Below are 25,529 nucleotides of genomic sequence, written 5' to 3'. Positions count from 1 at the left end.
GCTGCGTCTCTGGCTGCGCGTGCGCGGGCCGAGCGGCGGCTGTCATTGGCCGGGGTGGTTGGCGCGCCCGGCCCGCGTGGGCCCGCGGAGCCTGTGCTGGGGTGGGGGGGCATCCCGTACTTTCCCCGGGCGCCTCGGGGGGCTTACGGCCAGCCGGGCTTCCTCGTGTTCGCAGGCCCGGGGCCGGCGACGGATGCTCTTTTTGTTGGCTGCCGGCCAGATGGAAGAGCCTCCTGGAAAGCCCCTCAGCTGTGAGGAGAAGGAAAAGGTGCCGGGGATGCGGGAAGGGTTGACTCAGAACTTTGACCCCCCTTTCCCAGGATTTTAGGGCTGTCTTTGTTTCCTCAACCGTCCGAGGGCGACGGTGACTTCTAGCCTGCGCTCTTCTCTGGATGGAGGGGGCACAGGAAGTGAAAGTGTGGAAGAGCGCTGTGGTCCCGTAGTGGCGTTTAAAGAACAAAGTTTCTTTACAGCAGAAATGCAAGAGTGCAAAGTGTAAAACTACAGATAAAGCTGAAGTCCCCTTTGACACCCTCCCCACCCCACCCCACCCTGCACGCTCTTAATCTTGGCTTCCCCCAGTCCACCCCCTTAAGTAAACCTCTTAATCTGGACTTCAGATATTTCTGTGCGCGCGTGTGTGTGTGTGTGTGTGTGTGTACGCTCGCGTGATGGGCGGGAGGTGGGGGTGTGGAGGGGTGCGGTTCTATTCTTTACCACCTAAAAGTAATATGTTTTCTTTTGGAAAGGTGAATGTTCACAAATGGCATGATCCGGATGGTTCTGCAACTTCCGTTTTCCTCCTGCGTGTGTAACACCCACATGAGTCCATGTGTACCTACCTTATTTTCAAAGTTCTGTATAGTATCCTGTAGTATGGCAGTGCCATCTTGTCTTTACATATTACTCCGTCGAGAGCCTTTTAGGTTGTTTGCGGCTTTTGTTTCCATAACAGTGCTGCCCTGAATATCCTTATACATGCCTACTTGTACGTGTGCCAGCGAATGTTGTTAACTCGAATGTATCTTGTGCTGGCTCTTCCAAGCATCGTGTTAAACTCTTGGTTCACAGTAACTCGTCAGTCCTCTTATCCCTGCCTGCCTTGGCCTGCCTTGCTGTGGGGGTGACAAAGGTCATTTGCAAGTCAACAGGCGAATTCCCAGATGTTGATAAGAATGGTGATAAGTAGGGAGCTGTGAGAAGCAGTTTGGCATAGAGGTGAAGAGCGCAGACTGCATGGGTGTGAGTCATGCCATTTGTAAATTGTGTGATCTTAGACAAATTGCTTTCCTTCTGATCTTCCCAGAGCTAGCTCTTTCCTCCTTCAGGTCTGGACTCAAATGGTAGTCCTCAGAAGTGCCTTCCTGGCCACTGTGTCTAAAGAGTCCTGTAGCTCAGACACTCTCTCTGTTTGTCTAGGTTGTTTATTTGTTTTCTCGTTTATTATCTGTATCCCTCACTATATGTAAGCTGCCCAGGAGCAGGGGCCTTGACCACTCTGTATATCTAGCACCTGAAACGATAACTGATACACAGTGGGTATCAGTTATCGATCTAGGTGCTGGAGTTACCTGAACCAACAGTTGATTCATTAGTCGAAAGGCTGTCGGAGGATGACAGCCTCTGCTACCTTCAAGATCTCACAGTGAGATGGGGGGAGACAGAGAAGTAAACAGACAATATGTGTAATAAGTACGGTGATAAAGCAAGCACAGAGGAGAAGGGGAATGCGTAACTTGGATTTGGAGAAGGACCTAGAAGTTTACCCCAGGGAAATAAAAATCTAAGCTGAGGAGTCAGTAGAAATTAGCAAAGTGAGTTGGGGAGGAAATGCTCCAGGTGATAGGAACAACTTATGCAGAGATGCTGAGATGTTAGAGAGCTCGCTGTTTTGTGAGAACTGAAAGTAGAATGAGTCAGTGCCCGCTTCCTCCACTGCCTCTAGCTGAGGGACCTGCTGAGCACTGCATACTTGTGTCTGATAGGCACTGCATCCCTTCTCTCTGATGCCTCCTTTCCACCTGCTCAGTTTTGTTTGGTGTTTTTCTTCTTCCAGTTGAAGGAAAAATTAGCATTCTTGAAAAGGGAATACAGCAAGACACTGGCCCGCCTTCAGGTAAGTGATTCTCATTCTCTTAAATTGGTGTTGTGGTACAAAGTATATAAAAATAGCTCTTCATTTAATAAAGCTTTTAACAAAAACTTATTTCCTTTTTGTAAAGTTGTTTCTTGAGCTGCTTTTGTTTTCTCTAGCGTGCCCAACGAGCCGAGAAGGTTAAGAATTCCATTAAGAGAACAGTCGAAGGACAAGATTCCTCACTCCAGCAGGAAGTTTCAACACAGCTAACCCACGCAGGTAAAGCTGGCCCATTCACTTATACTTGCTTTATTATTCATTTTCCAGGTAAATTGACTGTGGTTTTTTTTTTCTTACAGTCAGAAGAGGAAAACTAGCAGTAGACTCTAAAGTGTACGGTTCGGTGGTTCTTTGTATATTCAAAAAATTGTATAACCTAGTCACTATCTAATTACAGAGCATTTTCACCACCTCTAAAAGAAACCCTGTACCCATCCTACGCTTAACCCCTGGGCAACTATTAATCTTTTTGTCTCTGTGGATTTTCCTATTCTGGACATTTCATATAAATGGAACCATACAATATGTGGCCTTTTGTGACTATCTTCTTTCACTTAGTGTAAAGTTTTCAACTGTCATCCATCCATCTATACATTCATCTAAGCATGCATCAGTACCTCATTCCTTTTTGCAGCTGAATTAGATTCCATTGTATAGATGTACCATAATTTCTATATCCGTTTGTCAGTTAATGGACATTTGGGTTGTTTCTACTTTTTGGCTATTATGAATTTTGGCCATTATGCTGCTGTGAACATTCACATACTAGTGTTTGCGTGGACATATATTTTCAGTTCTTTAAGGTATGTACCTAGGAGTGGAATTTCTGGGTCATACAGTAATTCTATATTTAACTTTTTGAGGAGCTGCCAAACTGTTTTCTACAGTGGCTGTACCATTTTACATTCCCACAACAATGCAGAAGGGTTCCAATCTCTCTACATCTTTGCTAATATTGTAATTTTCTATTTTTGAAATTATAACCATTCTGGTAGATATGAAGTGGTATCTAATTGTCGTTTTGATTTGCATTTCCTAGTGACTCATGGTATTGAACATCTTTTTGTGTGCTTGTTGGCCATTTGTATATCTTCTTTGGAGAAATATCTATTCAAGTCCTTGCCAATATTTTAATGGGTTATTTGTCTTTTTATTGATGAGTTGTAAGGATTCTTCATATATTCTAGCTATCAGACCCTTATCAGATACATGATTTGTAAATATTTTCTCCCATTCTATGAGCAATAAACTGTACTTCAGTTGGATTGCTTATTTAGTTGCTCTTTTCCTTTCTTAACTTTTGGAAATTATATTTATTGCTTAAATATTGGAAAGATGTTTAAGTATATATGCACAAGGAAAAAGGTCTGGCTAGGAATACTTTAATAAAAAACAATGGTCTGGTACTGATGAACTCAGTGACAAGAACAAGGACGCAGATACAGAGAATGGACTGGAGAACTCGAGGTTTGGGAGGGGGCGGGGGGTGAAGGGGAAGCTGAGACGAAGCGAGAGAGTAGCACAGACATATATATACTACCAACTGTAAAATAGATAGTCAGTGGGAAGTTGTAGTATAACAAAGGGAGTCCAACTTGAGGATGGAAGATGCCTTAGAGGACTGGGGTGGGGAGGGTGGGGAGGACTCGAGGCGGGGGGGAGTCAAGGAAGGGAGGGAATACGGGGATATGTGTATAAAAACAGATGATTGAACTTGGTGTACCCCCCCAAAAAATAATAAATAAATAAATAAAATTTAAAAAAAAACAAAAAAAAATGGTCATTTGTCATGTTAGAAGTCAGGTAATTTATAATCATAAAACTGGAGGTTAATGAAGTAGAAAAGAGGTATGAAGGAATTCCCTGGTGGTCCAGTGATTAAGGCTCTGCACTTCCAATGCAGGGGGCACGAGTTCAATCCCTGATCAGGGAACTGAGATTCCCACATGCCACATGGTGTGGCCAAAAAAAAAAAAAAAGAAAGTGGTATGAAAATTACTTGAGCCAAAAAAAAGACATGAAGTAAAAAATGAGGTGACATGGGGGAAATGGGGAGATGTTGGTCAAAGAGTACAGAATGGCAGTTATACAGAATAAATGAATTCTGGAGATCTAATGTACAGCATAGTGACAATAGTTAATAATACTGTATTGTAGGGACTTCCCTGGTGGGCCAGTGGTTAAGATTCTGCATTTCCACTACAGGGGGGTGTGGGTTTGATCCCTGGTCAGGGAATTAGGATCCTGCGTGCCGCGTGGCCAAAAAAAAAAAAAAAAGGAATAATACTGTATTGTATACTTGATGTTTGCTAAGGGAGCTGAACTTAAGTGTTCTCATCACACACAAAAAATCGTAACTATCTGAAATGATGGATATGTTAGCTTGATTGTGGCAACATTTCACAATATATACGTATGTCAAAGCATCACGTTAAATGTGCACAATTTTTATTTGTCATTTGTACTTCAGTGAAGCTGAAAGAAAAAAAACTAAGAAAAGCTGATTGCAATAAAGAATAGATAATCTTTTAGTTTAAAAATCATTTTTCCAGCACAGTGCCATTTTTGTTACTTTTACTTAATATTATTGTAGTTCATCAGATTATTAAAAACTTGGACTTTGATCTGCCTGAATGAAATACCGTTGATTCTCATTTAAATAGATGTTTGGTAGTATTTATATTTAATATTTAAAAATAAATATGGGTAGTTGCTTTTTCATTTTAAAAGGAAAATATTAACTATAATTTTTTCTTCTTAGAACCTAAAAATAAAGTATCTCCTTGTGACACGTTACAAATCCACACCGATGTTGATGAAGAAACTGGAGAAAAGACACCTATCACACTTGATATTGAGCCTGAGTCCTTTAGCCCTGGACGTGTCCCAGTGGAAGGATCTTGCATGCAAAGATCAGATGATATCCAAGAGCATTTTCCCTATAGGGTCAACGGTCCTGATGGTAAAAGGCAGAGTACGCTGCTAGGGAGAAGAAAGAAGCAGGAGAGAACATTTTTTTCACAAGAGAGAGAATCTTTCTTTGACACTGATTTGCTCATACTCTCTGGGAAAAGACTAAAGGAACAGGAAGAAGTCAATAGAGAAAATCCTAGGACACCTGTAACTGAAACAAGAACTTACCTTTCAAGTCCTCAGCCTGACATTCTCGATTCTGCCGCACCGGTTACAGAAACTAATGTAGGGAGTGTATTAATTCTACCAAACGCCAGACCACAAAGAGATATTGATGCACTCTTCAGAGGGGGTAACTTTGCCAGGGTGACTGCTCTTCCTTTGTGTGCTCCATCAGTCAGCAGTAGTGGTCAGCATCTGGAACATAAGCCTCCTAAAAGTAACTGTGAACTTACTACGCACAGTTTAAAAAACATTAGCCCTGCTTCGCCTGTAAACCTAGAGGCACAAAACAAAAAAATGACTGTCTTTACAGATAACCCAGAGGTAAACAAAGCTATAAGTGCATGTGGTCAGCTGCCTAGAAGTCCTGACTTGGAGGCAGATAATTCATGTCCTGTAAATGAAGTCACTTACGATAACTTAGTGACAAATGAAAGCCAAAACTCAAAAGAACAAAATCACACAGAGATGTCTTTTAAGTCTCCCAATAATGCTCTTGGTGGTAGAAGTGAAAGTCTGGAAAAAGAAGTTCTAAGTCAATCTGAGAGTCTTAGCCTAGAAGTAACTTCTGGTATTTCTACAGAAAATCGAACACATTCTTGCACAATGCTTGAAGGCCTTCTATATCCTGCAGAATATTACGTTAGAACAACACGACACATGTCAAATTGCCAGAGGAAAGTAGCACTGGAGGCTGTAATTCAAAGTCATTTGGGCGTCAGAAAAAAGGGGTTTAAAAATAAAAATAAGAAATCTGCTAAAAAGTTAAATGTTTCCAACGAAGAAGCTAACCAAAGTGAAATTAAGATGTCTGATACATATGTGGAGCAACCAAGTTCAAAAAGTCCTCAGAAACTTCTCTCATTAACTGAAGTCACCCCTACCGCTGGCCCCACTAAAGATGACTTTTCTAGGAAGGCGGTTACCCAGCCATCTGGTAGAAAATACAAAGGAAAAAGAAAGTCAGTCTGCACCCCTCTGTTAGATCATCATGAACTGCTTTTGCCAACTTCTGGCACATCAGGTGTTGATAGGTCCAGGGAAGAAGTTGCCTTGCACAAAGATCAGAATGAAAAAGCAATTATTCACGGTAAGAAGAGAGTTAAAGGTAAATTGAGGTGTGGGTGGTGGTGGTGGTGGTAGCTAACACTATGTGCTTGGCACTTTCTAAATGTTCTATAGAGACGAACCCATTGAATCATCACAGCAACCCTACATGAGGTCGAATCTATTTTTATCCTCACTTTACAGATGAGGAAACTAAGGCAAGGAGATCAGTGTGTCTTCAAACTGGCAGAGCCAGGATTCAGACCTAGCTAAAGGGTGCCAGGGCTCACAAATACGGTTGAAACAGTTGATACTGAGAAGGAGAATATATTGCATGTTTACCTAAAATTAGTGTTTATTCAGGTACAATACAATCTTTTAACCATGGGGAGAAGTAACTAATACAGGAAGTGTTTTTGAAATAAAATGAAATCTGTATCTGAGTTAAGAGTCCACTGACAAACTCTCTGAGGAATGATTGTGTAATAAAATGCAATAGGCCTGAGCCACTTTTGGGGGTAAAATATCTAATAGAGTCTCTCTGAGGTCTGTAGGATACAAGATTTTGGGGCATATCAAGTGACATGTTATAATTTAAACTTTTTTTTAAAAAATTATTTTTATTTATTTTGGCTGTGCTAGGTCTTAGTTGAGGCACGAGGGATCTTTGTTGCAGCATGTGGGCTTCTTAGTTGCGGTATGCAAACTCTTAGTTGTGGCATGCATGTGGGATCTAGTTCCCCGACCAGGGATGGAACCCGGGCCCCCTGCATTGAGAGCGCAGTCTTACTCACAGGACCACCAGGGAAGTCCCTAATTTAAACTTTGTTCGTTTACTCAGGAGTTATATCTGATAAACTGAACATGAAATATAGATCATTCACTCTAGTTTACTCAGCAGACTTTCTGAAAAGGGCCAGAAAGGAAATACAGTCTTTGTGCCCAGCCACAGCTACTTGAATATAGTGTGAAAGTAACCATAGATAATATATAAATGTGGTTGTGTCTCAACAAAATGTTATTTACAAAACAGGCAGCCAGCTGCTCTATACCATTGGACACAGGCTTTGGTCTATGAGCTACAATTCATTCATTAATTTAGAAACAATAATCATAACTTTTTTATCATCATCTTTTAAGCCAACAAGAAAACAAAGGAATTGGAAAGTAGGGCAAGCTAATAATAAACTTGAAGTGTTGTTTTGTATACTTTGAGATAATCGGATGTGATTTCAGTAACCTGCAGGTCCATTAAAAATTTTTTTTTTCTTGAGATGACCTTCATGTAACATAAAGTTAACCTTTTTAAATTAAATGAACAATTCAGCGGCATTTAGTACATTCACAGTGTTGTGTCACCATGACCCCCGTCTAGTTCCAAAACATTTTCATCACCCCAGAGGGAAATCCCATACCCGTTAAGCTGTTTCTACCCATTTCCTCTCCCCCTAAGTCTCTGGCAACCACCTATCTGTATTCTATCTCTGTGGATTTACTTATTTGGGTATTTCATATTAATGGAATTATACAATATGTGACATTTTGTGTCTGGCTGCTTTTCCTTAGCTAGTTTTTGAGATATACCCACACTGTAGCTTGTATCAGTTTGTGGCTGAATAATATTCCATTATATACACGTACCACAGCTTTCTTATCTGTTTATTAGGTGTTGGATGCAGCTACACTTTGAGTGGTATAGAATTCCTGTTGCTTTAAGTCTAGTAAATTACTCTTTGCTTGAAAAGAGGACTAAGTTTTCTTCCATGAGAAGGGCCAGCATTTTGTAGACTGTGCTCCGGTAGCCTGTTGGAATCAAAGTTCTGGATCAGAAAGGACTTTAGAGATTCTTAGTCCAGTTCCCATAGGAAGGACAAGGGAAAATGAAGTGAGTTGACTTGCCCAAGGTAACAGCAAATCAGTGGCAGAACTGGGCCTCGATCCCGTCTCCCTGCCAGCTAGTGCTATCAGTGCCACACTGATTTTGGTCCTGCAGAAGGAGAGCTGCTAGGTAACCACTAACCTATGGCTGATTTTTTGAACTGTTCGCTGAGATTTCAGAGTCATGGGTGAGAAAAGTAATGCACACTGCACTGTATTGGAGTTTAGAAGCTCACTCTTTTTTGGGAATTAATGTCTCTTGTTGAATATTGTTCTTGTTGCTTTCTGTTTTAGAGAAGGAAGGTCATTGTCAAAAAGAGGAGGAATCCCTTTCTTACAGAAATTACGCGTATTTGTCTTTGGATGATGATGCTTTCAGGGCTCCATTTCATAAGAATGAAATGCTAAGTTTAAAGCATCTGTCGTCTTTTCTCAAAATCACGGACTTTCAGTTACCTGATGAAGACTTCGGGCCTCTTAAGCTTGAAAAACTGCAGTCCTGCTCAGAAAAACCAGTGGAGCCTTTTGGATCAAAAATGTATGGAGAAGGGCATCTTAAAGGGGTAAATTGTATTGTGGAGGAACCGACCCCTAAACAAATCACCATAGAAAAGGAGGATGGGGAAGAGGAATGGATTATTCTGCCAGGAAAGGCACATCCTAAAATGCCAAGCCAAAAAAGCCAGCCTCAGGAGAAGGACCTTTCTTCATCCATTTTACTTTTCACTCCTTTAAATACTGTTGCGTCTGATGATAATGACAGACCGACAGCAGACCTGTGCTCTCCCGCTTTCCCCGTCTTAGGCTCTACTCCGGCTTTTGGCTCCCAAGCCCACAGACAAAAGGTGTCTGCGGAATTGGTTGGACAGACTTGCTCTCCACCCCAGCTTTCTCACTTAAAAGCCACAGTCAGCCTTGCTAAGGATCATAAAGAACGCGACAGCGGGAGCAGCCCACCAAAATTAGATAGCAGCCTGCATGTGGCAGGAGGGAAAGGACAGCCTTCCCGTGACTGCGGTTCTGGTCCCCAAGCAGCACCTCTACCCATCGAGTTATTCACCTGCAGAGAAAATCAGCTCCGTGGAAACACATGCCAGGAATCACGGAAACATTCCACTGAACAGGTACAGACCACTTCCTGTGTGAAATCTTCTCCGAAGGAATGAAGTGTCTTAGTGAATACGGACAGCGTGCCCACCTTACACATGAGTACCTCGGTGTTTAAGAATGTTTTAACATGTTTCTTTGATATGACTTCACTGTGAACTGTAAGCTCATTCTGGGGAAATTAGGATTAATTAAAATATGTATATATTTAAATATAAGGGATCTTATTCTCTTTGTTATCAATGAAGCAGTTGCATTTGGAGCTTTGCTGCTGTTACCATAGAAAATAAAACACAGGAAATAGTTTGATAAGTGAGCGATGCAGGCAGATATATATAAAGTGTAAATTAATGATGTGACTTTTGTTTCCACAGACTGAAATAGCAGACGTTCCTGCTTGTGATAGCTTAAACCCAGGCACCCTACAATTGGCTTCAAAGTTAAAGGTCAGAAGACTGTTAACTTGTAATACGCCTTATGTCTTACATGTGAAAAATGTGATGGATTGATAGGATAATTCAGAAGAATTTGATCATTAAAAAGACTTGATAGAATAGATTCAAAAAGACAGATTTAAGTTCTTTGTTTTTCACAATATTTACCTGTGTATATATTTTGAGATCTTCTGAAGGAGTTCACATGTCAAGCTGTTGCCAAGAAAAACTTAAGTCTCCTTCATATCTAAATTTTAAATCAGGCATTTTGACAGAGAGAGAGAGGGGTCATTCATGACTCTCCTATCCAAATGATGTAATATTTCTAGAAGAATCACGTATGGTGATTGATAAGAAAGGGGGTAGCAGTTCTAGATTATGACATAGCAAATGGTTAATTTTCATATGCTATGCGATATATATAGTTCTGAGAAATATAAATTATAATATTCTGTTAATGATATTTTGGTAAATCCTGAGAAGTAGATTAGACCCTTGTCCTGGTTAACTTTTTATACTTGAAGTAGGATGGTGTAGAGCAGGGTTTTTCAATCTCAGTACTGTTGACATTGGGGGCTGGATAATTCTCTGTTATAGGGGACTGTCCTGCACATTGTATGGTATTTAGCAACAGCCCTGGTCTCTACCAGTAACACCTCCTTCCCAGTAGTGATGAACAGCAGTGTCTCCAGATATTGCTAACTGTCCCCCAGAGGAGGGTTGCAAAGTCGCCCCCAGTTGAGAACAACTGGTATAGAAGAAAGAGCTTTAAATCCACATAAAGTGTTTCTGCACATCACTGGCTGTGTGATATGGGACAAATCATTAAGCCTCTGAGCCCCAGATTCCTTTTCTTTAAAAGAGGTATAATAATACCTATGTTGTTTCGAAGCTATTCATGAATCTATTTTAATACCTTAGTTTCTTAAAGGAATCATCCATTTCATTCAGATTTTCAAATTTGTAGGTAAAAAGTTATTTTTTATTCTTATAGTTTTTTGGCCTGTGTATATGCCTCTCTATTCTCACTCCCCATTTCTGTATAAAAGTATTTTTTTTCTGTATCAGACCTAAGAGGCTTGTCCATCCTTTAGGTCTTCCAAAAAAACATTAGTTTTTGGTTGTGTTGATTGTTAATTGAGTTTTTTGTTTCCTGTTTCTCTTTTTTCTTCTGTTTTTATCCTTAGTAATTCCTTCCATTTTTCATTGTGCTTATTTCATTGTTCTTTTACTAACTTCTTGAGCTGCTTGCTTACTTTATAAATACCTTTAATAATTATAGGTTTTGGTTTTGGTTTTGTTTGGGAGGGGTGGTGAATACTGCTTCGGCCACCACATTCTGCATGTTCGTTTAGAAATAGTATGTTGTTTCAGTTTTATTCCCTTTCAACCTGTGGGTTCTTCATCAGAATGTTTCATTTCCAAAGATTCTTAGGAAACTAATGTTCCAGTTAGTTCTTATGGTCTATTTTCTTGCAGTTAAATCTGAGTCTATTCCAGTCTGGAGCTATATGTTTTTAAATCTATCATTGTAAGTGTGTATGGGCAATTTTTGTAGTTACTTAAGACCCACGAAGCTCTTTCATTTGACCTGCGTAAAATTTTAATTAGATTTACTTGGTATTTCATCTAATCCTTGTAATCCATTACTTTCCATATTTACTCTTTGTAATAAACAGCCCCCAAGAATCCCTTTAACGTAACTGCTGTTGCCATTCTGTGTCAGAATCCTTCAGGTTCCTGTTCTGTGGATGTGAGTGCCATGTGGTGGGAAACAGCTGGTTTCAAAGAGCGGTGTATCATAACTGCTTGTGAATACGTAGTTTCTCTTTGGAAACCTCTGGATACTTGGCAGTGGGCAAAAATTTATTCCTGGCACTTCACAGAGGTAAGTCAGAATCTTATAGCTGAAAGAGATCTTTGCAGTCATTTGCATGGTAATATAGATGTGTAGCTTACCAAAAAATATGGGATCTATGACTATGCAAGACAGAGCAGAGAGATGAGGTTTTTTTTTTCCCCAGCATTTATTATGAAAAATTTCAAACATACAGAAAAGTGGTGCAGGGGGCACCCATACACCCAGCATCTAGACTCTACAATTCACATTGCGCTTTATTTGCTTTATCACATGTTTATCCAGAGATGGATTTTTACGCTAGACCTGGTGGAGAAGCCTGGAACTTCATGTCTATTCTGGCTTGTAAACTTGCTGATACTTATGTTCCTTACCTCTCAGCAAAATGTTATTTCTGCTTTTTTTCTCTATATACTTTCTTCTGCCCTTATCTGCCTTCGTACGTATCTTACATGGTTGAAATCTTGGTGTGCCTAAAATGTTTAAGCCTGCCTTTTCTTATTGTATAAACATGTTTTCCTGGTTTCTACATATTCTTCATATTTATTTATTTATTTTGAATTTTATTTTTCCAGCTTTATTGAGGTATAACTGACAAAATTGTACTATATTTGAAGCATACAATATGATTTGATATACATACACATTGTGAAAGTATGTCCATAATTAAGTTAATGAACACATCCATCACTTCACAGTTTCCTTTTTTTTTTTGGCGTGGTGAGAATTCTTTAGACAGTTCTTACCAAATTTCATTCTTATTCTCCAGGATACCCCCAGCTTCTAGCACTGTGCTTTGCAGAGTGGCGCTCAATAATTATTTTTTCAGTGAATAAACATTTTAAACGGCTACATAGTGTTCCCCTTGTCCACATGCCAGCATTTGATTAATTTATGTAATTTATTTCAGTGCCGTAGTAGACACTGTTATGCGCATAGTTCATTTGGATTTAAGCTTATACAAAGTGGGTGTTTGCTGAACCTTTTCACGCTTGCTGAAATGTTGGAAGCTATCCTGGTACAGTAACACTAGAAAGGAATGCGACACATCTTGGAAATTTTAGATTAATTAAAGATGAAACAACCAAATATAATTTTTGGCTGCTTTGCTTTATTTAGGTCCCAGTATTACAGATAGTTCTAGTGCCTGATGTTTATAATCTTGTGTGTGTGGCTTTGGGAAATTTGGAAATCAGAGAAATCAGGTGAGTAATTCTCAAGGGGTGGTGTTTTCTTTCCCTTGATCTTTCTCGGCTTGTTTTGAGTGCAAGTTATAACCTAGTCTTGCGTCTTGAAAGAATCTAAAGTTAGGTCTAAAGAGAGATTTATTAAAAAACAGACAGACAAAACTATCAATGACATCTCTGACTGAAGTTTCCTTTTAAACTTTGAACCTAATTCTTTAGTATTAAAGACTTACTCCCGACCTCTCCACATTTTTCCTTCTATTTGGTTTAGGGCACTACTTTGTTCTCCTGATGGTAGAAGTGAAAAACAAGTGCTCCTGAGTTCCGGAAACATAAAAGCTGTGCTCGGCTTGACAAAGAGGAGGCTAGTCAGTAGCAGTGGGACCCTATGTGATCAGCAAGTAGAAATCATGACGTTGGCAGAAGATGGAGGGTAAGAAAAGCACTGGTTGATTTTAACTGTTAGATCAACAATGATCTTATCACAGGATTTCGGAGAAAGTTGAATCAGTAGCATCTGGTTTTCTCTGCCATATGTGTAGTATAGCAGGTTTTGCCTCAATACTGGGCTATAACGTAGAAGCAGTTTAGGGAGGTGGAGCCAGACCTGGCAGGGAAGAAGGCAGTGGAGCAGAAAGGCTCAGCAAGTATAGTTTGTTCTCTCCTCATTCTCCTTTAACATCTCTGTGTGTCCTTTAAATATTACAAATACCTCAAGATCCTATACCCTTTTCTGGTTTCACACACTTGGTCTCCATTACTTCAGGTACCATCTGGATGCTGGCTACTTGCAAACATATATTTCTAACTCTGAGCTCTTTCTCAACCTCAAGACCTGCATGCCTATTTATTAGACATCTCGTGGATGCCTCAAATTCAACATGCTAAAAACGGAACTCATAGCATCCTCTGTGTCTGTCACACACTCATTACACTTTATTGTGATTATTTATATGTCTTTCCTAATAACAGAGGGCATGGACCTTGTTTGTCATATTTATCCATGACCTGTTGCAGTAAAATAGGCAAGAGGTAAATGTTTGCTTAAATTAGGAAAGCGTTAGTGGAGATGGGGGGGAAACAGATGGATTTAAGAGAGAGGAGATGATAAAGTCAGTAGGACTTGGTGATTGAGTAAATAGGAAGGACGCAAGGATAAAGTCCAGGTTTCTGGGTTGCTCCCCTGGGTAGGTGGTGGAACAGTTAGCTGAGGTAGCAATGCAGAAAGAAACACGAGGTTTGAAGAGAGAGCTGGTGAGTTTAACTTTGGATGTGATGAATCTGAGGTGCTTGCAGTATATCCAGGTAGATGATGTGAAAGCAACATATGTTCATTGTAGAAAGTTTAGAATACACGTGTTTTCTGATTGAAATTTTTTTTCTGGTATTAGGTTAATGTTCAATAGTATGTAGAAGAGCTGCTTAGAAACTGCTTTGGTAGAAAGTGCTGATTTTTAATACTATTCTTAATGCAGAAGCAAAGAAAAGCAGTTTTTGATGCCCCCTGAAGAGACTATACTAACTTTTGCGGAGGTTCAAGGGATGCAGGAAGCTCTGCTTGGTACCACTATAATGAACAGCATTGTTATTTGGTAAGCTTTCCCTCGAGGACCTCAGTTCCTCATCTGTAATATAAGGATATACCTCTAATTTCACAGGGTTATTAAGATTAAGTAAGAGACTCTGTAAATATGATTGAGTTTTTGTTTTTTTACTGTCAAATGCTATATACTTATCTTAACAAGAGCATCATATTAATTCAGACAGTTCAAGTAGACTATTTTAAAATAAACGCATCTTTTTTTGTTGTCAAAAATCTATTGCTGGGGAGTTCCCTTGTTGGCTAGAGGTTAGGATTCGACACTTGCACTGTGGAGACCAACGTTTGATTCCTGGTCAGAGAACCATCCCACATGGTGCATGGCAAGGCCAAACCGGCACCCCCCCCCCCCCCCGCCCCCAAAAAAAGTACTGATTCTGATTAATGGCTGAGTAGCTTCCTTAGACTAATTCTCCTACTTCAAATACCTATAAACTCTGCACAAAATATAAAAATCAACTATCTGAAAGCACTAGAGAGCAAGAAAAAAAATATGCTGAAGGAAGTTGCCCCAGTTTGCACACTCGGTTATGGTTTTTTTTTAATGTATCTTATCTTTTTTTTTGGTTGTGTTGGGTCCTCGTTGCAGCGTGTGGGATCTTTTGTTGCAGTGCACAGGCTCTTTGTTGTGGCATGCAGGTTTTCTCTTCTCTAGTTGTGTGCAGGCTGCAGGGCATGTAGGCTCTGTAGTTACGGCGAGCGGGCTTTTCTAGTTGAGGTGTGTGAGCTCTGTAGCTGTGGCTCATGGGCTTAGTTACCCCAAGGCATGTGGAATCTTAGTTCCCCAACCAGGGATCGAACTTGTGTCCCCTGCATTGCCAGATGGATTCTTTACCACTGGACCACCAGGGAAGTCCCTGCACACTTGGTTATTAAAAGCCTGATAGAAAACATTCTGTCTTGCTGGCTTAAGGGACCAAAGGACAGAGATCAAGGTGACTACAGCAAGTAGAAAGAGAAGAAGAAAAGTCCCAAAAAGTAGAGAGCCAGAGAAGGAGCCCTAAACTCTCGCTATATTATTCTCTACCTAAATATCTGGCTGACCTTTAAACTGCATGTATGCAGGACAGACTTGAAGCAGCCCAGGCAAAGCAAAAAGAACTGAACTGGGTTTTTGGCGTTCGGAATTTGAGTTTAGCCAATTTCACTATTTACTAGGGGAAAAAAATCAACATTCTTCAGAGGAACCTAATAGAATGCAGAGTTTGGGACTTCCCTGGAGGCACAGTGGTTAAGAATCCGCCTGCCAACGCAGGGGACATGGGTTTGAGCCCTGGTCCAGGAAGATCCCACATGCCATGGAGCAACTAAGCCCGTGCGCCACAACTACTGAGCTTGTACTCTAGAGCCCACAAGCCACAACTATTGACCCATGTGCCACAACTACTGAAGCCTGTGCACCTAGAGCCTGTGCTCTACAACAAGAGAAGCCACCGCAATGAGAAGCCTGCACACCACAATGAAGAGTGGCTCCCACTCGCTGCAACTAGCGAAGCCTGCGTGCAGCGACTGACCCAATACAGCCAAAAATTAAATAAATTCATATTTTTAAAAAAACTGCTGAGTTTATGTGATGTGTCATTCATAAAGTCTAGGATACAATCCAAAATTACTAGATATATAAAACACGTTTGATTACAGGATTCAAATCAACAGATTTGTGATAGGGAACTGAAGTTGAAGAGTCCCTAGCCACCTCTCTTTCCTGACACTGGGGGAGAACCACACCTGGCCACAGGCACTTGCAAGGTTAATTCGTAGTAGGAGAATAGATTGATCTTTTTTTTCTCAGAAGCCCTCGCCACTGACTATTCCCTTGGGGCCAGAATGGGTCTTGGTGAAAGTTAAGATGTTAGTGTCACTGCTACTTGCCTGTTCTGCACTGTCCAGTCCTAACCCTCTAGGAATAAAGTAGGAAAGCATGACCCCTGAGAGAAACTTTGTCACCTCCCCACCAAGGAGCCTCTGGAATTTGACCATGACCTAACCTGCCAGAAGACTCTGTTTTCAGAAGTCCTGCTGTCTTAGAGGAGCAGGTTTCCACTTTAGGCCCTTCCTTAGGGTTTCTGCACATAGGTCTTATTTGAGGACAATGTTGTTTATAAAAGTTATCTTTTCTATTCTTTTTGCTATTTCTGTAGTTTGGACCTTCATTGTTTGGTTCCTGAAGTATGAATATAATCTAGTAATTGGTCTTCTTGCCATCAATCAATATTCAACCTGTAGATCATCTTTTATATTATCACTTTATAAATATTCATCCTCCCAATCCTCTGACCTGACCCCCCCCCCCCCGCAAAATAAAACCTTCAGTGGGGGCCCATTTTGCTTTTTGCAGCTTTCATTTCCCTAATGCATCATTACAAAAATTCCTCTCCACGTATTCCCTATTCCTTCACTCCCTTTTTTCATTCCATCCCTCAGTTCCCCCCTTCTTCTAACAATAGCCTTTTGGCATTTCATACATAAGGGATCACAATGGAATTTGAGGCTGGGAAGGGACCTTTATACTTAGTGTTTAAGTATTAGTTTAAGTTCTAAGTTTAAGGGGTATATTCAGCCCCACAGTAGGCTTAAGTTCTGTTGTAGCACCTTAACCCTGATTGATGTTTCCTCCTCTGAGTTCATATTGCCCTTATTTTTAACTTAGCACATGCTAACCTTGTATCATGAAAGTCCTTGAAGATAGGTACTGTATCTTATATCTATTATCAACATCTGTCTTAGCTCCTTGCTTAGAGTAGTTACTCATACATGTCTATCAAAAGCTATCATTTACCTTTTGGGCTCTGTATAACTTTATATTTACATATAGTAGTTGTTCACCTTCCTTATTGACCTGATTCGTTAGATGGCTAAAGTGTTAGACATCTGTTATAATCAAGGTTCAACAGCCCTTTTTGAAATTATTGCTGAAGGTCTAACTATTTAATCTTGATCAAGGTATATTAACTAGGCACCCATCTTTCAATCATTTACTAGGTGTTTGAGTCTATGTAGGTACCATTCTCTCTGAGAGATGCAGATATGAATCAGATGTAAATTCTGGTCCCAAGGCCCCTAAAATCTAGTAGAGAAATAAGATTGCTTTGCAATTCAAAGTATATAATTCCTTTACAATTCATACAAGGTCAGAGAGAGAAAGATTTGAACAAAGTGCTTTGGGATTTGAGGAAAGTGCAATTACTGAATATAGAACTAGTACTAACCTCTGTGAGGGATAAATCATTCTGGTGTTCCTTATGTGAGGAAAAGCTTGCATATATACATGAGAATTTAGTTTTCCTTCTTCAGTTTTTATACACAGTACCTCATGCATAGAAACTTAGGAAGTATTTGTTGAATGAATATATTATACCCTATATATTACAGTATATATTAAATAAAAAGTGAGGCCTATGGATAGTACTATAGGGAATTGGAGGAGAGGAGATTTCTGTGGGCTGGTGCAGACGGAGGAGTGATGGAGTCTGAATTGAGCTCGCACAGCTGGGAGGGGGTGGGACATAATCTAGGCCTTAAGGGATGGCTGGGCATTGTCAACAACAGGGATGAGAATTAGTAACGCGGAGCGCGTCGGAAGGGATAGCCTGAACAGGGATATAGAGCCAGGAGTGTGTTGTACGGACAGTGAGAAGATTTCAGGTAAGGGAGCAGTGAGTCATATGGTGTTGCAGCACTCAATTCATCAGGGTTATGAGTACCATGAAAAAGAACTCAGACTTTATCTTGTGGATAATGGGGAGCCAGCTGGAAGTTTCTCATCAGTTAGAGTCACATGGTAGAGCAGCTAATCAGTGTCACAAATCCTCAGTAAACTAAGGAGTGGTGCCAACAAACTTTCTTTTCTCCTTCTTTATTTTCACCCTCTCCTGTCTTCCATTTTCCATTTTTTTACCCCATCTCAGTCTTCTCTTCTCTCTCCATTATCTTGGTCTAGCTCTCGTATAAACATATATCATAGAGACGTAATTATAAGTCTGTTTTAGGTGTAGTCTCTCCCCTAACCAAATTTGGTTTCCTGGCTATTGTTTTCCATGGAAAATTTAAGCATAATAAGAAGGGTGATAAAGTCATAATGATAGAGCTACGCCATGTGCCTAATTTCAGTACAAGGAAAATGAGGCCATGGAAGACTTTTCTCGTGGAATGAGAAAAGATTTAGCCCTAGTGGCATAGCCGATTCGAACTAAAGCTAAACTATTAAATTACACTGTTGGCAACGTTAAACTGTAGTTTTATTTTTAGCCAAATTGGTGGCTAAACAAAAGTAAGGTACTGTGTCCCTTGCTTTTTTCCCTTGGTCACCTCCTAAAGGAGGCTGGGATAAATCAGAAAACATTATGTAAAAGCCAGTTTGCTGAAAGAATATTATGACTTATTTATTTTTGGTGTCCAAGGAATTTAAAAACGGGTCAACTCCTGAAAAAGATGCACATTGGTGATTCCTACCAAGCTTCCATCTGTCACAAAGCTTATTCTGAAATGGTAAGTAATGATCTGCTGGGACCACTTTGTGTCTACTTTGTGTGTTCCTATTGGCCTCACTGAGTGACAGCAATAACTTAGTAACTAGTAATTACCTGACCTTTCCTGGTGCCTATTTTTTTCAAAATTGGTTAGCAGTGTTTGTTCTTTCTTAAAATTTATCAGTGAAAATAAGTGATGGTACCATATGACTGGGTAAAATTTCTGGCTGTATGACTTATGGGCAAACCGTGATTTCCAGCTGTGAATTTGTACCTAGAAATAGTATGCCTGTTATCAGACTTGGCTCCCGACCGCCTTGCCATGAATGATTTGTGATGTGAATGAATGCCCTTAGGAAGGATGAGTAAATGGTCCTAGACATGTTTTCCTCTGAGGCTTTAGTATTCTCATATGGAAACAAACACAGCTTCTTAGCCACTGTGTTAATAGACTTGGCTTACAGTCCAGTTTTAACATCTGAACAGGTTGAAGGTATTTGTCTAGGAGTCAGGGATAATTGCCTGAGTGTCCACTGTGGAGCCACGAGCAGAGGCACAAGCAGCCGGCTCAGCTCTGTGTGGAGACTGACAACCCGACAGCGTCAGCACCCGGAGGCTCTGAACACAAAGGATGCATCTTTCCCTAGCCTAGCAGCATCTGTGGAAACGAACTCAAAAGTTGGGTGATCTTAGGGACTTTCCTAGCTGCCCAGTGGCTAAGACTCCTTGCTTCCACTGCAGGGGGCAAGAGTTCGATCCCTGGTCGGGAAACTAAGATCCCGTATGCCACAAAAAAAAATGTTGTGTGATCTTAGATAATTTATCACATTATCTCAGTGCTAACTTTTTTCATCCTACAATGAAAGGGTTGAATTTATTTCTGGAATGATTAAACATACCTACTAGGTATTTAAATAATTTTACATTTTTATTACAACATTAATACCTATTTGATATTAACACATTTAACACAGCAGTGTAGAAGATAAGAAGTAAAATTTCTCCATGAAGCCAAACTCCAGGAATAACAGTTAATAGTTCAGTACAGGAAATGGCAAACTTTTTCTGTAAAGGGCCAGGGAGTAAATATTTTCAGCTTTGCAGGCCACACGTGGTCTCTGTTGCAGCTACTCTCCTCTGCCCCTACAGCCCCAAACAAGCCAGAGGGAACACACAAAGAAATCGTGTAGCTATGTTCCAAAGAACTCTTTGGACAATAAAACTTTCTGAAACTTGGATTTCATGTAATTTTCACGTGGCACAAAGTGTATTTCCTGTGTCTTTTTTCCAACCATTTCAAAATACAGAAACCACTGTTAGCTCAGGAGCCATACAGAGATAGGCACTGAACCAGATTTGACCTGTAGACAATAGTTTGCCAACCCCTAGTTAAGTGGACAGCATGTAACATTTTTTGACTCTTGGTTGTTTTTTAATTATAAAGGTGATTCATTCTCATTATAAGAATTCAGTCATTCTAGAAATGTATGAATTAGAAATGAATGTTATTGGGCTTCCTAGGTGGCAGAGTGGTTAAGAATCCACCTGCCAATGCAGGGGACACGGGTTTGATCCCTGCTCCAGGAAGATCCCACGTGCCACGGAGCAGCTAAGCCCGTGCACCACAACTATTGAGCCTGCACTTTGGAGCCTGTGAGCCACAACTATTGAGCCCATGTGCTGCAACTACTGAAGCCCACGCACCTAGAGCCCATGCTCCACAACAAGAGAAGCCACGGCAATGAGGAGCCCGCACACCACAATGAAGAGTAGCCCCCACTCACTGCAACTAAAAGAAAGCCCACGCACAGCAAAAAAGACCCAACACAGCCAGTAAAATAAATAAATAAATTTATTTATTTATTTATTTATTTTAAAAAAAGAGAGATGAATGTTATTAATCCTAAGATGGCCCTATAATTAATTTTCCCCATATTACCCCCAGAATAATTACTTCTAACATATAACATACATATATGTGTATATACATGTATATATGACATATTTTCATACACAGTAATGTTATTATTAGAACATTAATTTTAAAGCCAGGAGAGTTCTGTAACACATCTTCCCACAGAAACAACCATAGGTGATGGTGGGAATGATTTGGGTCATTTTTACTGTATAAATAAATAGGCTATTGCAAACTAGCCTGAAAGTCCAGTCGCCACTTAAAAGATTGTTTTTATGGGAAAATGTATTCCAAATTTTCCAAAACCAACTTACAGATGAACATTTCTAGTTTGAGGACTCCCTCCATGTGTTTACATGCCCTCTTTTCTTATGCCAGCATTTCCCCAAATGGATGCCATGAGATGTTAGTAGGCTCTAAAGTGGAGGAAGCTGCTAAGTCAGCTAGATTCATGCCTGCAAAGACTGACTGTAAAGTCACGGGAAGCCCTGTGCTGGAGAAGCCAGAAGTCCAGCTCAGTGATACCCTCAACAGTTCTGCCTGGAAAAGAGTGAGCCAGGGATTGAATCCTGGAGACTTAAGAGCCTGTTGACCGTTCCTGTAATTCTTTAGTTTTGTGTCTGCCAATGCTTTCTTTTTTCCCCATATGCTCTTGATGATTTATTTGGTTATTAATTTTTCTCCTTAATCAGGGGCTCCTGTTTGTTGTTCTGAGTCACCCTTGTGCCAAAGAGAGTGAGTTGTCAGGAAGCCCTGTATTTCAGCTGATTGTGATTAACCCAAAGACCACCCTGAGTGTGGGCGTGATGCTCTACTGCCTTCCTCAAGGGCAGGCTGGAAGGCAAGTGTGTGGTTACCGTTTAATGCGTGTCACATTTTGAGAAGTATTTGTGCAAATGCAGAAACCAGATATTTTTGTGTCACTGACATGAATGGAAACATGAAATACTACAGATCCTGGTAAAGAATGTTAAGAGTAGGATGAAGTATGAAGTTTAGTAGATCTGAGTCAAACCTCAGATTCCCTACGTCCCGTGATCGCCGCCAGTGTGGCACTGGCTAGGTGTTTTATGTGCACTCAAGCTCTGTTTTTTCCCATACCGAAAACAGCTCAAATACAAAGTAATTAATATTCTCTACAAAAAAACTTATTATAATTACAGTTATATAATTATTCCATACCTTGTATATGACTATATACCAGAAAATCTACACACTTCAAACATCATTTTTTGAATGTTATATTTGGTAAATAATGAATAAATAATATATATGTTTTTTATGTTCATCACAGTGTGCAGTGCATCCCCAGAACTTATTTTTTAACTGGAAGTTTGTGCATTTATATTATTTATATTGTTTAATATTTAAAGTGGCTTTGTAAAAAATTAATTCTGGGGCTTTGCTGGTGGCTCAGTGGTTAAGAATCTGCCTGCCAATGCAGGGGACATGGGGTTTGATCCCTGGGCCGGGAAGATCCCACATGCCGTGGAGCAACTAAGCCCGTGTGCCACAACTACTGAGCCTGTGCTCTAGAGCCTGCGAGCCACAACTACTGAGCCCATGTGCCACAACTACTGAAGCCTGTGCACCCAGAGCCCATGCTCCGCAACAGAAGAAACTACTGCAATGAGAAGCCTGTGCACTGCAATGAAGAGTAGCCCCTGCTCGCCACAACTAGAGAAAGCCCGTGCGAAGCAACAAAGACCCAACACAGCCAAAAATAAATAAATAGTAAATAATAAATGTTAAAAAAAAATTAAAAAAACAATAATTTACATTCTTTCCATAAAACCTAAATTAAAGAAGTTTTAAATGTACTTACAAAGATATCTTTACTTTGAAATCTTGACTGACCCTCAGTCATGTAGGCAGTTCATATTGATTTTTTTTTTTTGTAAATTTACTTATTTATTTATTGGCTGCATTGGGTCTTCGTTGCTGCACATGGGCTTTCTCTAGTTGTGGCGAGTGGGGGCTACTCTTCATTGTGGTGCATGTGCTCCTCCTTGTGGTGACTTCTCTTGTTGTGGAGCATGGGCTCTAGGCACATGGGCTTCAGTAGTTGCGGCACACGGGCTCAGTAGTTGTGGTTCACAGGCTTAGTTGTTCCGCAGCATATGGGATCTTCCTGTAGCAGGGATTGAACCCATGTCCCCTGCATTGGCAGGCAGGTTCTTAACCACTGTGACACCAGGGAAACTCTGATATTTATCTTTTGATAAATATTTATCTGTTGACTGATGAGAAAATCTATTTACCAGTGCCACAGTTATTGGCATCCCAGCAGTTTTCTGAGCCATGTGAAGCTCTGAAGTAGTGCTGTTATTATTAGGTGAATCAAGTAACATCTAAACGTATCCTTTCTAGAGACTGCCTTTATCAGTGTTTGAAAAAAAATAGACCTAGTAAATCAGGATCACAAAGTTTAGCTTTAGTAGCTCACAAGGATAAGGAACCTTGATAGTTACAATGTATATGTCCGTGTTTCTTTGGATCTTGTGCAAAGCTTGCTAGATGATACATGCTCTAGAAGTCCCTCTCCTGGGACTTCCCTGGTGGTTCAGCAGGTAAGACTTTGTTCTCCCAATACAGGGGGGCCAGGTTCAGTCGCTGGTCAGGGGACTGGATCCCACATGCATGCGGAAATGAAGAATTCCACATGCCGCAACTAAGACCCAGAGCAGCCCAGATAAATAAATATTTAAAAAATAGAAAATAGATAAAAGTCTCTCTCCCTATGTGCATAGCCAGCTGTGGCATTTCTGCAAATGCTCTTATCTCAGCAAGAACCTCAGAACTCTCATCTGAAGTATGTGCTTGCATAGCAGGTGTTTTCTTGGATATAAAGAGAGAACCATAGTCATTGGCCTAGCAGTTGAGTATACAGATAACTACTTGGTCAAGCATTTCCTTTGTCACTTTTCAAACCCATTTGTTTAGTAAATCTCGAAAGCCTATTTGGTGCCAGTACTGTAGGAAGCATTACTGTGTCTCATCTCATGGAATTTAGAAGAGAAAACTAGTGAGTTCGGGTTTTTGAGCACAAGCCACCTGTTGCCCTTGCTTGGCCCTTGCAATAAACCAGAATTTTTAATGGTTTTACTTTTAATACTTTTGTCTGTTTGTTTGATACGTGATTTGAATTGTCTCTTCTCTGCTTGCTGTTAGGTTCCTGGAAGGCGACGTGAAAGATCATTTTGCAGCAGCAGTACTGACTTCTGGAACCATTGCCATTTGGGACTTACTTCTGGGTCATTGCACTGCTCTCCTTCCACCTGTCTCTGACCAGAATTGGTCTTTTGTTAAATGGTCAGGTACAGATTCTCATTTGTTGGCTGGACAAAAAGACGGAAATATATTTGTGTACCGTTACTAATAAGTTCGGATAAGGTGGAAACAGTGTTCCGGATGTTTTTGGCTTCTTAGTACTTTTGGGGGTTGTTACTAGGAAGGAGACTATTTGAAAGTCATTTAATATAATTACTTGTATTGATTCAGACAGACTTTTTACTCCGATGGTAGGGGCACAACTAATCTTGAATGTTCATTTGTACTTACTTTGGGAGAAGGGGATTTTAGGTTGATTTTTGTAATTCCTCACATTTGCACATTTGCTTTTAAAGGTGTATGTACAGAAAGCTTCAAATGTTAATAAATATTTATTTTGATACATTCTGATTGGCATATTTTTTTCCTATCCTATAAAGACCATTTTCAGAAACAAGAACTAATTATTTTACAACTAGAATATTTAGTCAATGATGCTTGCATAGTAAAAGTAAATTTCAGTTAATTCAGTATACTAATATGTAATATACTTTTTACACTACTTACAATACTTTCTTTTCACGTACCTACTAAAATTAATACAAAACCTATTGAAATGCTAATTTAGAAATGCTGTTGTTCTTTTTCATTCTCACACGCATCCTTGAGACCAGTGCCTGCGTTTTCACGAGTTACTTAGCCTCAACAATACAGCTGTACTTGAGTACATTATCTTCACCTTTGCCTAAGTGGTTTGAGAGACGGCAGTTTTTGAAGCCCTAATCTGTTGGTATCATTGGAAACTTCATCCTAATCTACAAGTATTTATTTGCCTGATTTTCTCGAGTATATTGAGAGTATGTATTCATGATCTATATAAGGTAACTAATTGCACCATTACTTCTCTTTTAAAGATACCTTTTTATGATATTGCTAGAGTGGGTTTTGCTGACTTCATTACTACTCTTTTTCTTTTTAATTTATTTATTTATTTTATTTATTTATTGGCTGCGTTGGGTCTTCTTTGCTGCACACAGGCTTTCTCTAGTTGCTGCGAGTGAGGGCTACTCTTCATTGTGGTGCGCAGGCTCCTCACTGTAGTGGCTTCTCTTGTTGTGGAGCACGGGCCCTAGGCGCGTGGGCTTCAGTAGTTGCGGCACATGGGCTCAATAGCTGTGGCTCATGGGCTCTAGAGCACAGGCTCAGTAGTTGTGGCACATGGGTTTAGTTGCTCCGTGGCATGTGGAATCTTCCCAGAGCAGGGCTCGAACCCGTGTTGCCTGCATTGGCAGGTGGATTCTTTACCACTGCGCCACCTAGGAAGTCCCATTACTACTCTTTAATACATTTCCATGAAAGATTTAACTTTCCTATACTAATTCTGTTCTCACTATCTCTAACCTCAAATGAGTTAATACTTTGCAAGCACATCATAGGTAATAGAGGGGTTTTCACAAAGATTGAATTTATTCAGGAACCCTGGGAAACATGT

At 40.2% G+C, this 25,529-nt stretch overlaps 1 protein-coding gene across 4 annotated transcripts; it reads left to right on the top strand.

Annotated features, from left to right (window-relative positions):
* The first annotated feature begins 55 nt into the window (after nucleotides 1-55).
* PALB2 (partner and localizer of BRCA2) lies at nucleotides 56-24,438 on the top strand. Of its 4 annotated transcripts, XM_057747725.1 has the most exons (13): nucleotides 56-268; nucleotides 2,057-2,116; nucleotides 2,254-2,356; nucleotides 4,899-6,362; nucleotides 8,492-9,321; nucleotides 9,679-9,750; nucleotides 11,465-11,626; nucleotides 12,716-12,801; nucleotides 13,055-13,216; nucleotides 14,259-14,375; nucleotides 18,784-18,871; nucleotides 21,460-21,608; nucleotides 23,939-24,438. In XM_057747725.1, the coding sequence occupies exons 1-13, from the start codon at nucleotides 194-196 to the stop codon at nucleotides 24,144-24,146; spliced, it is 3,576 nt and encodes a 1,191-aa protein (XP_057603708.1). In that variant the 5' UTR covers nucleotides 56-193; the 3' UTR covers nucleotides 24,147-24,438. The 4 variants fall into 4 exon arrangements, with proteins under 4 accessions (XP_057603708.1, XP_057603709.1, XP_057603710.1 ...); XM_057747726.1 differs by lacking the exons at nucleotides 12,716-12,801; nucleotides 14,259-14,375; nucleotides 18,784-18,871; nucleotides 21,460-21,608; nucleotides 23,939-24,438 and having other exon boundaries at nucleotides 13,055-13,210; XM_057747727.1 differs by lacking the exons at nucleotides 11,465-11,626; nucleotides 12,716-12,801; nucleotides 14,259-14,375; ... (1 more) ...; nucleotides 21,460-21,608; nucleotides 23,939-24,438 and having other exon boundaries at nucleotides 13,055-13,210.
* Nucleotides 24,439-25,529: the final 1,091 nt, after the last annotated feature.

The sequence above is a fragment of the Hippopotamus amphibius genome, chromosome 9 (assembly GCF_030028045.1).
Source record: "Hippopotamus amphibius kiboko isolate mHipAmp2 chromosome 9, mHipAmp2.hap2, whole genome shotgun sequence".
NCBI lineage: Eukaryota > Metazoa > Chordata > Mammalia > Artiodactyla > Hippopotamidae > Hippopotamus > Hippopotamus amphibius.
The sequence above is the reverse complement of the archived record's forward strand: the minus strand, read 5'-3'. Positions and strand labels throughout refer to the sequence as shown.

Coding starts and splice junctions, on each gene's coding strand:
- PALB2 (XM_057747725.1), top strand. CDS start 194: ATGCTCTTTTTGTTGGCTGCCGGCCAGATGGAAGAGCCTCCTGGAAAG. Junction 269..2,056: donor GCTGTGAGGAGAAGGAAAAG/GTGCCGGGGATG, acceptor TTCTTCTTCCAG/TTGAAGGAAAAATTAGCATT. Junction 6,363..8,491: donor TGAAAAAGCAATTATTCACG/GTAAGAAGAGAG, acceptor TTTCTGTTTTAG/AGAAGGAAGGTCATTGTCAA.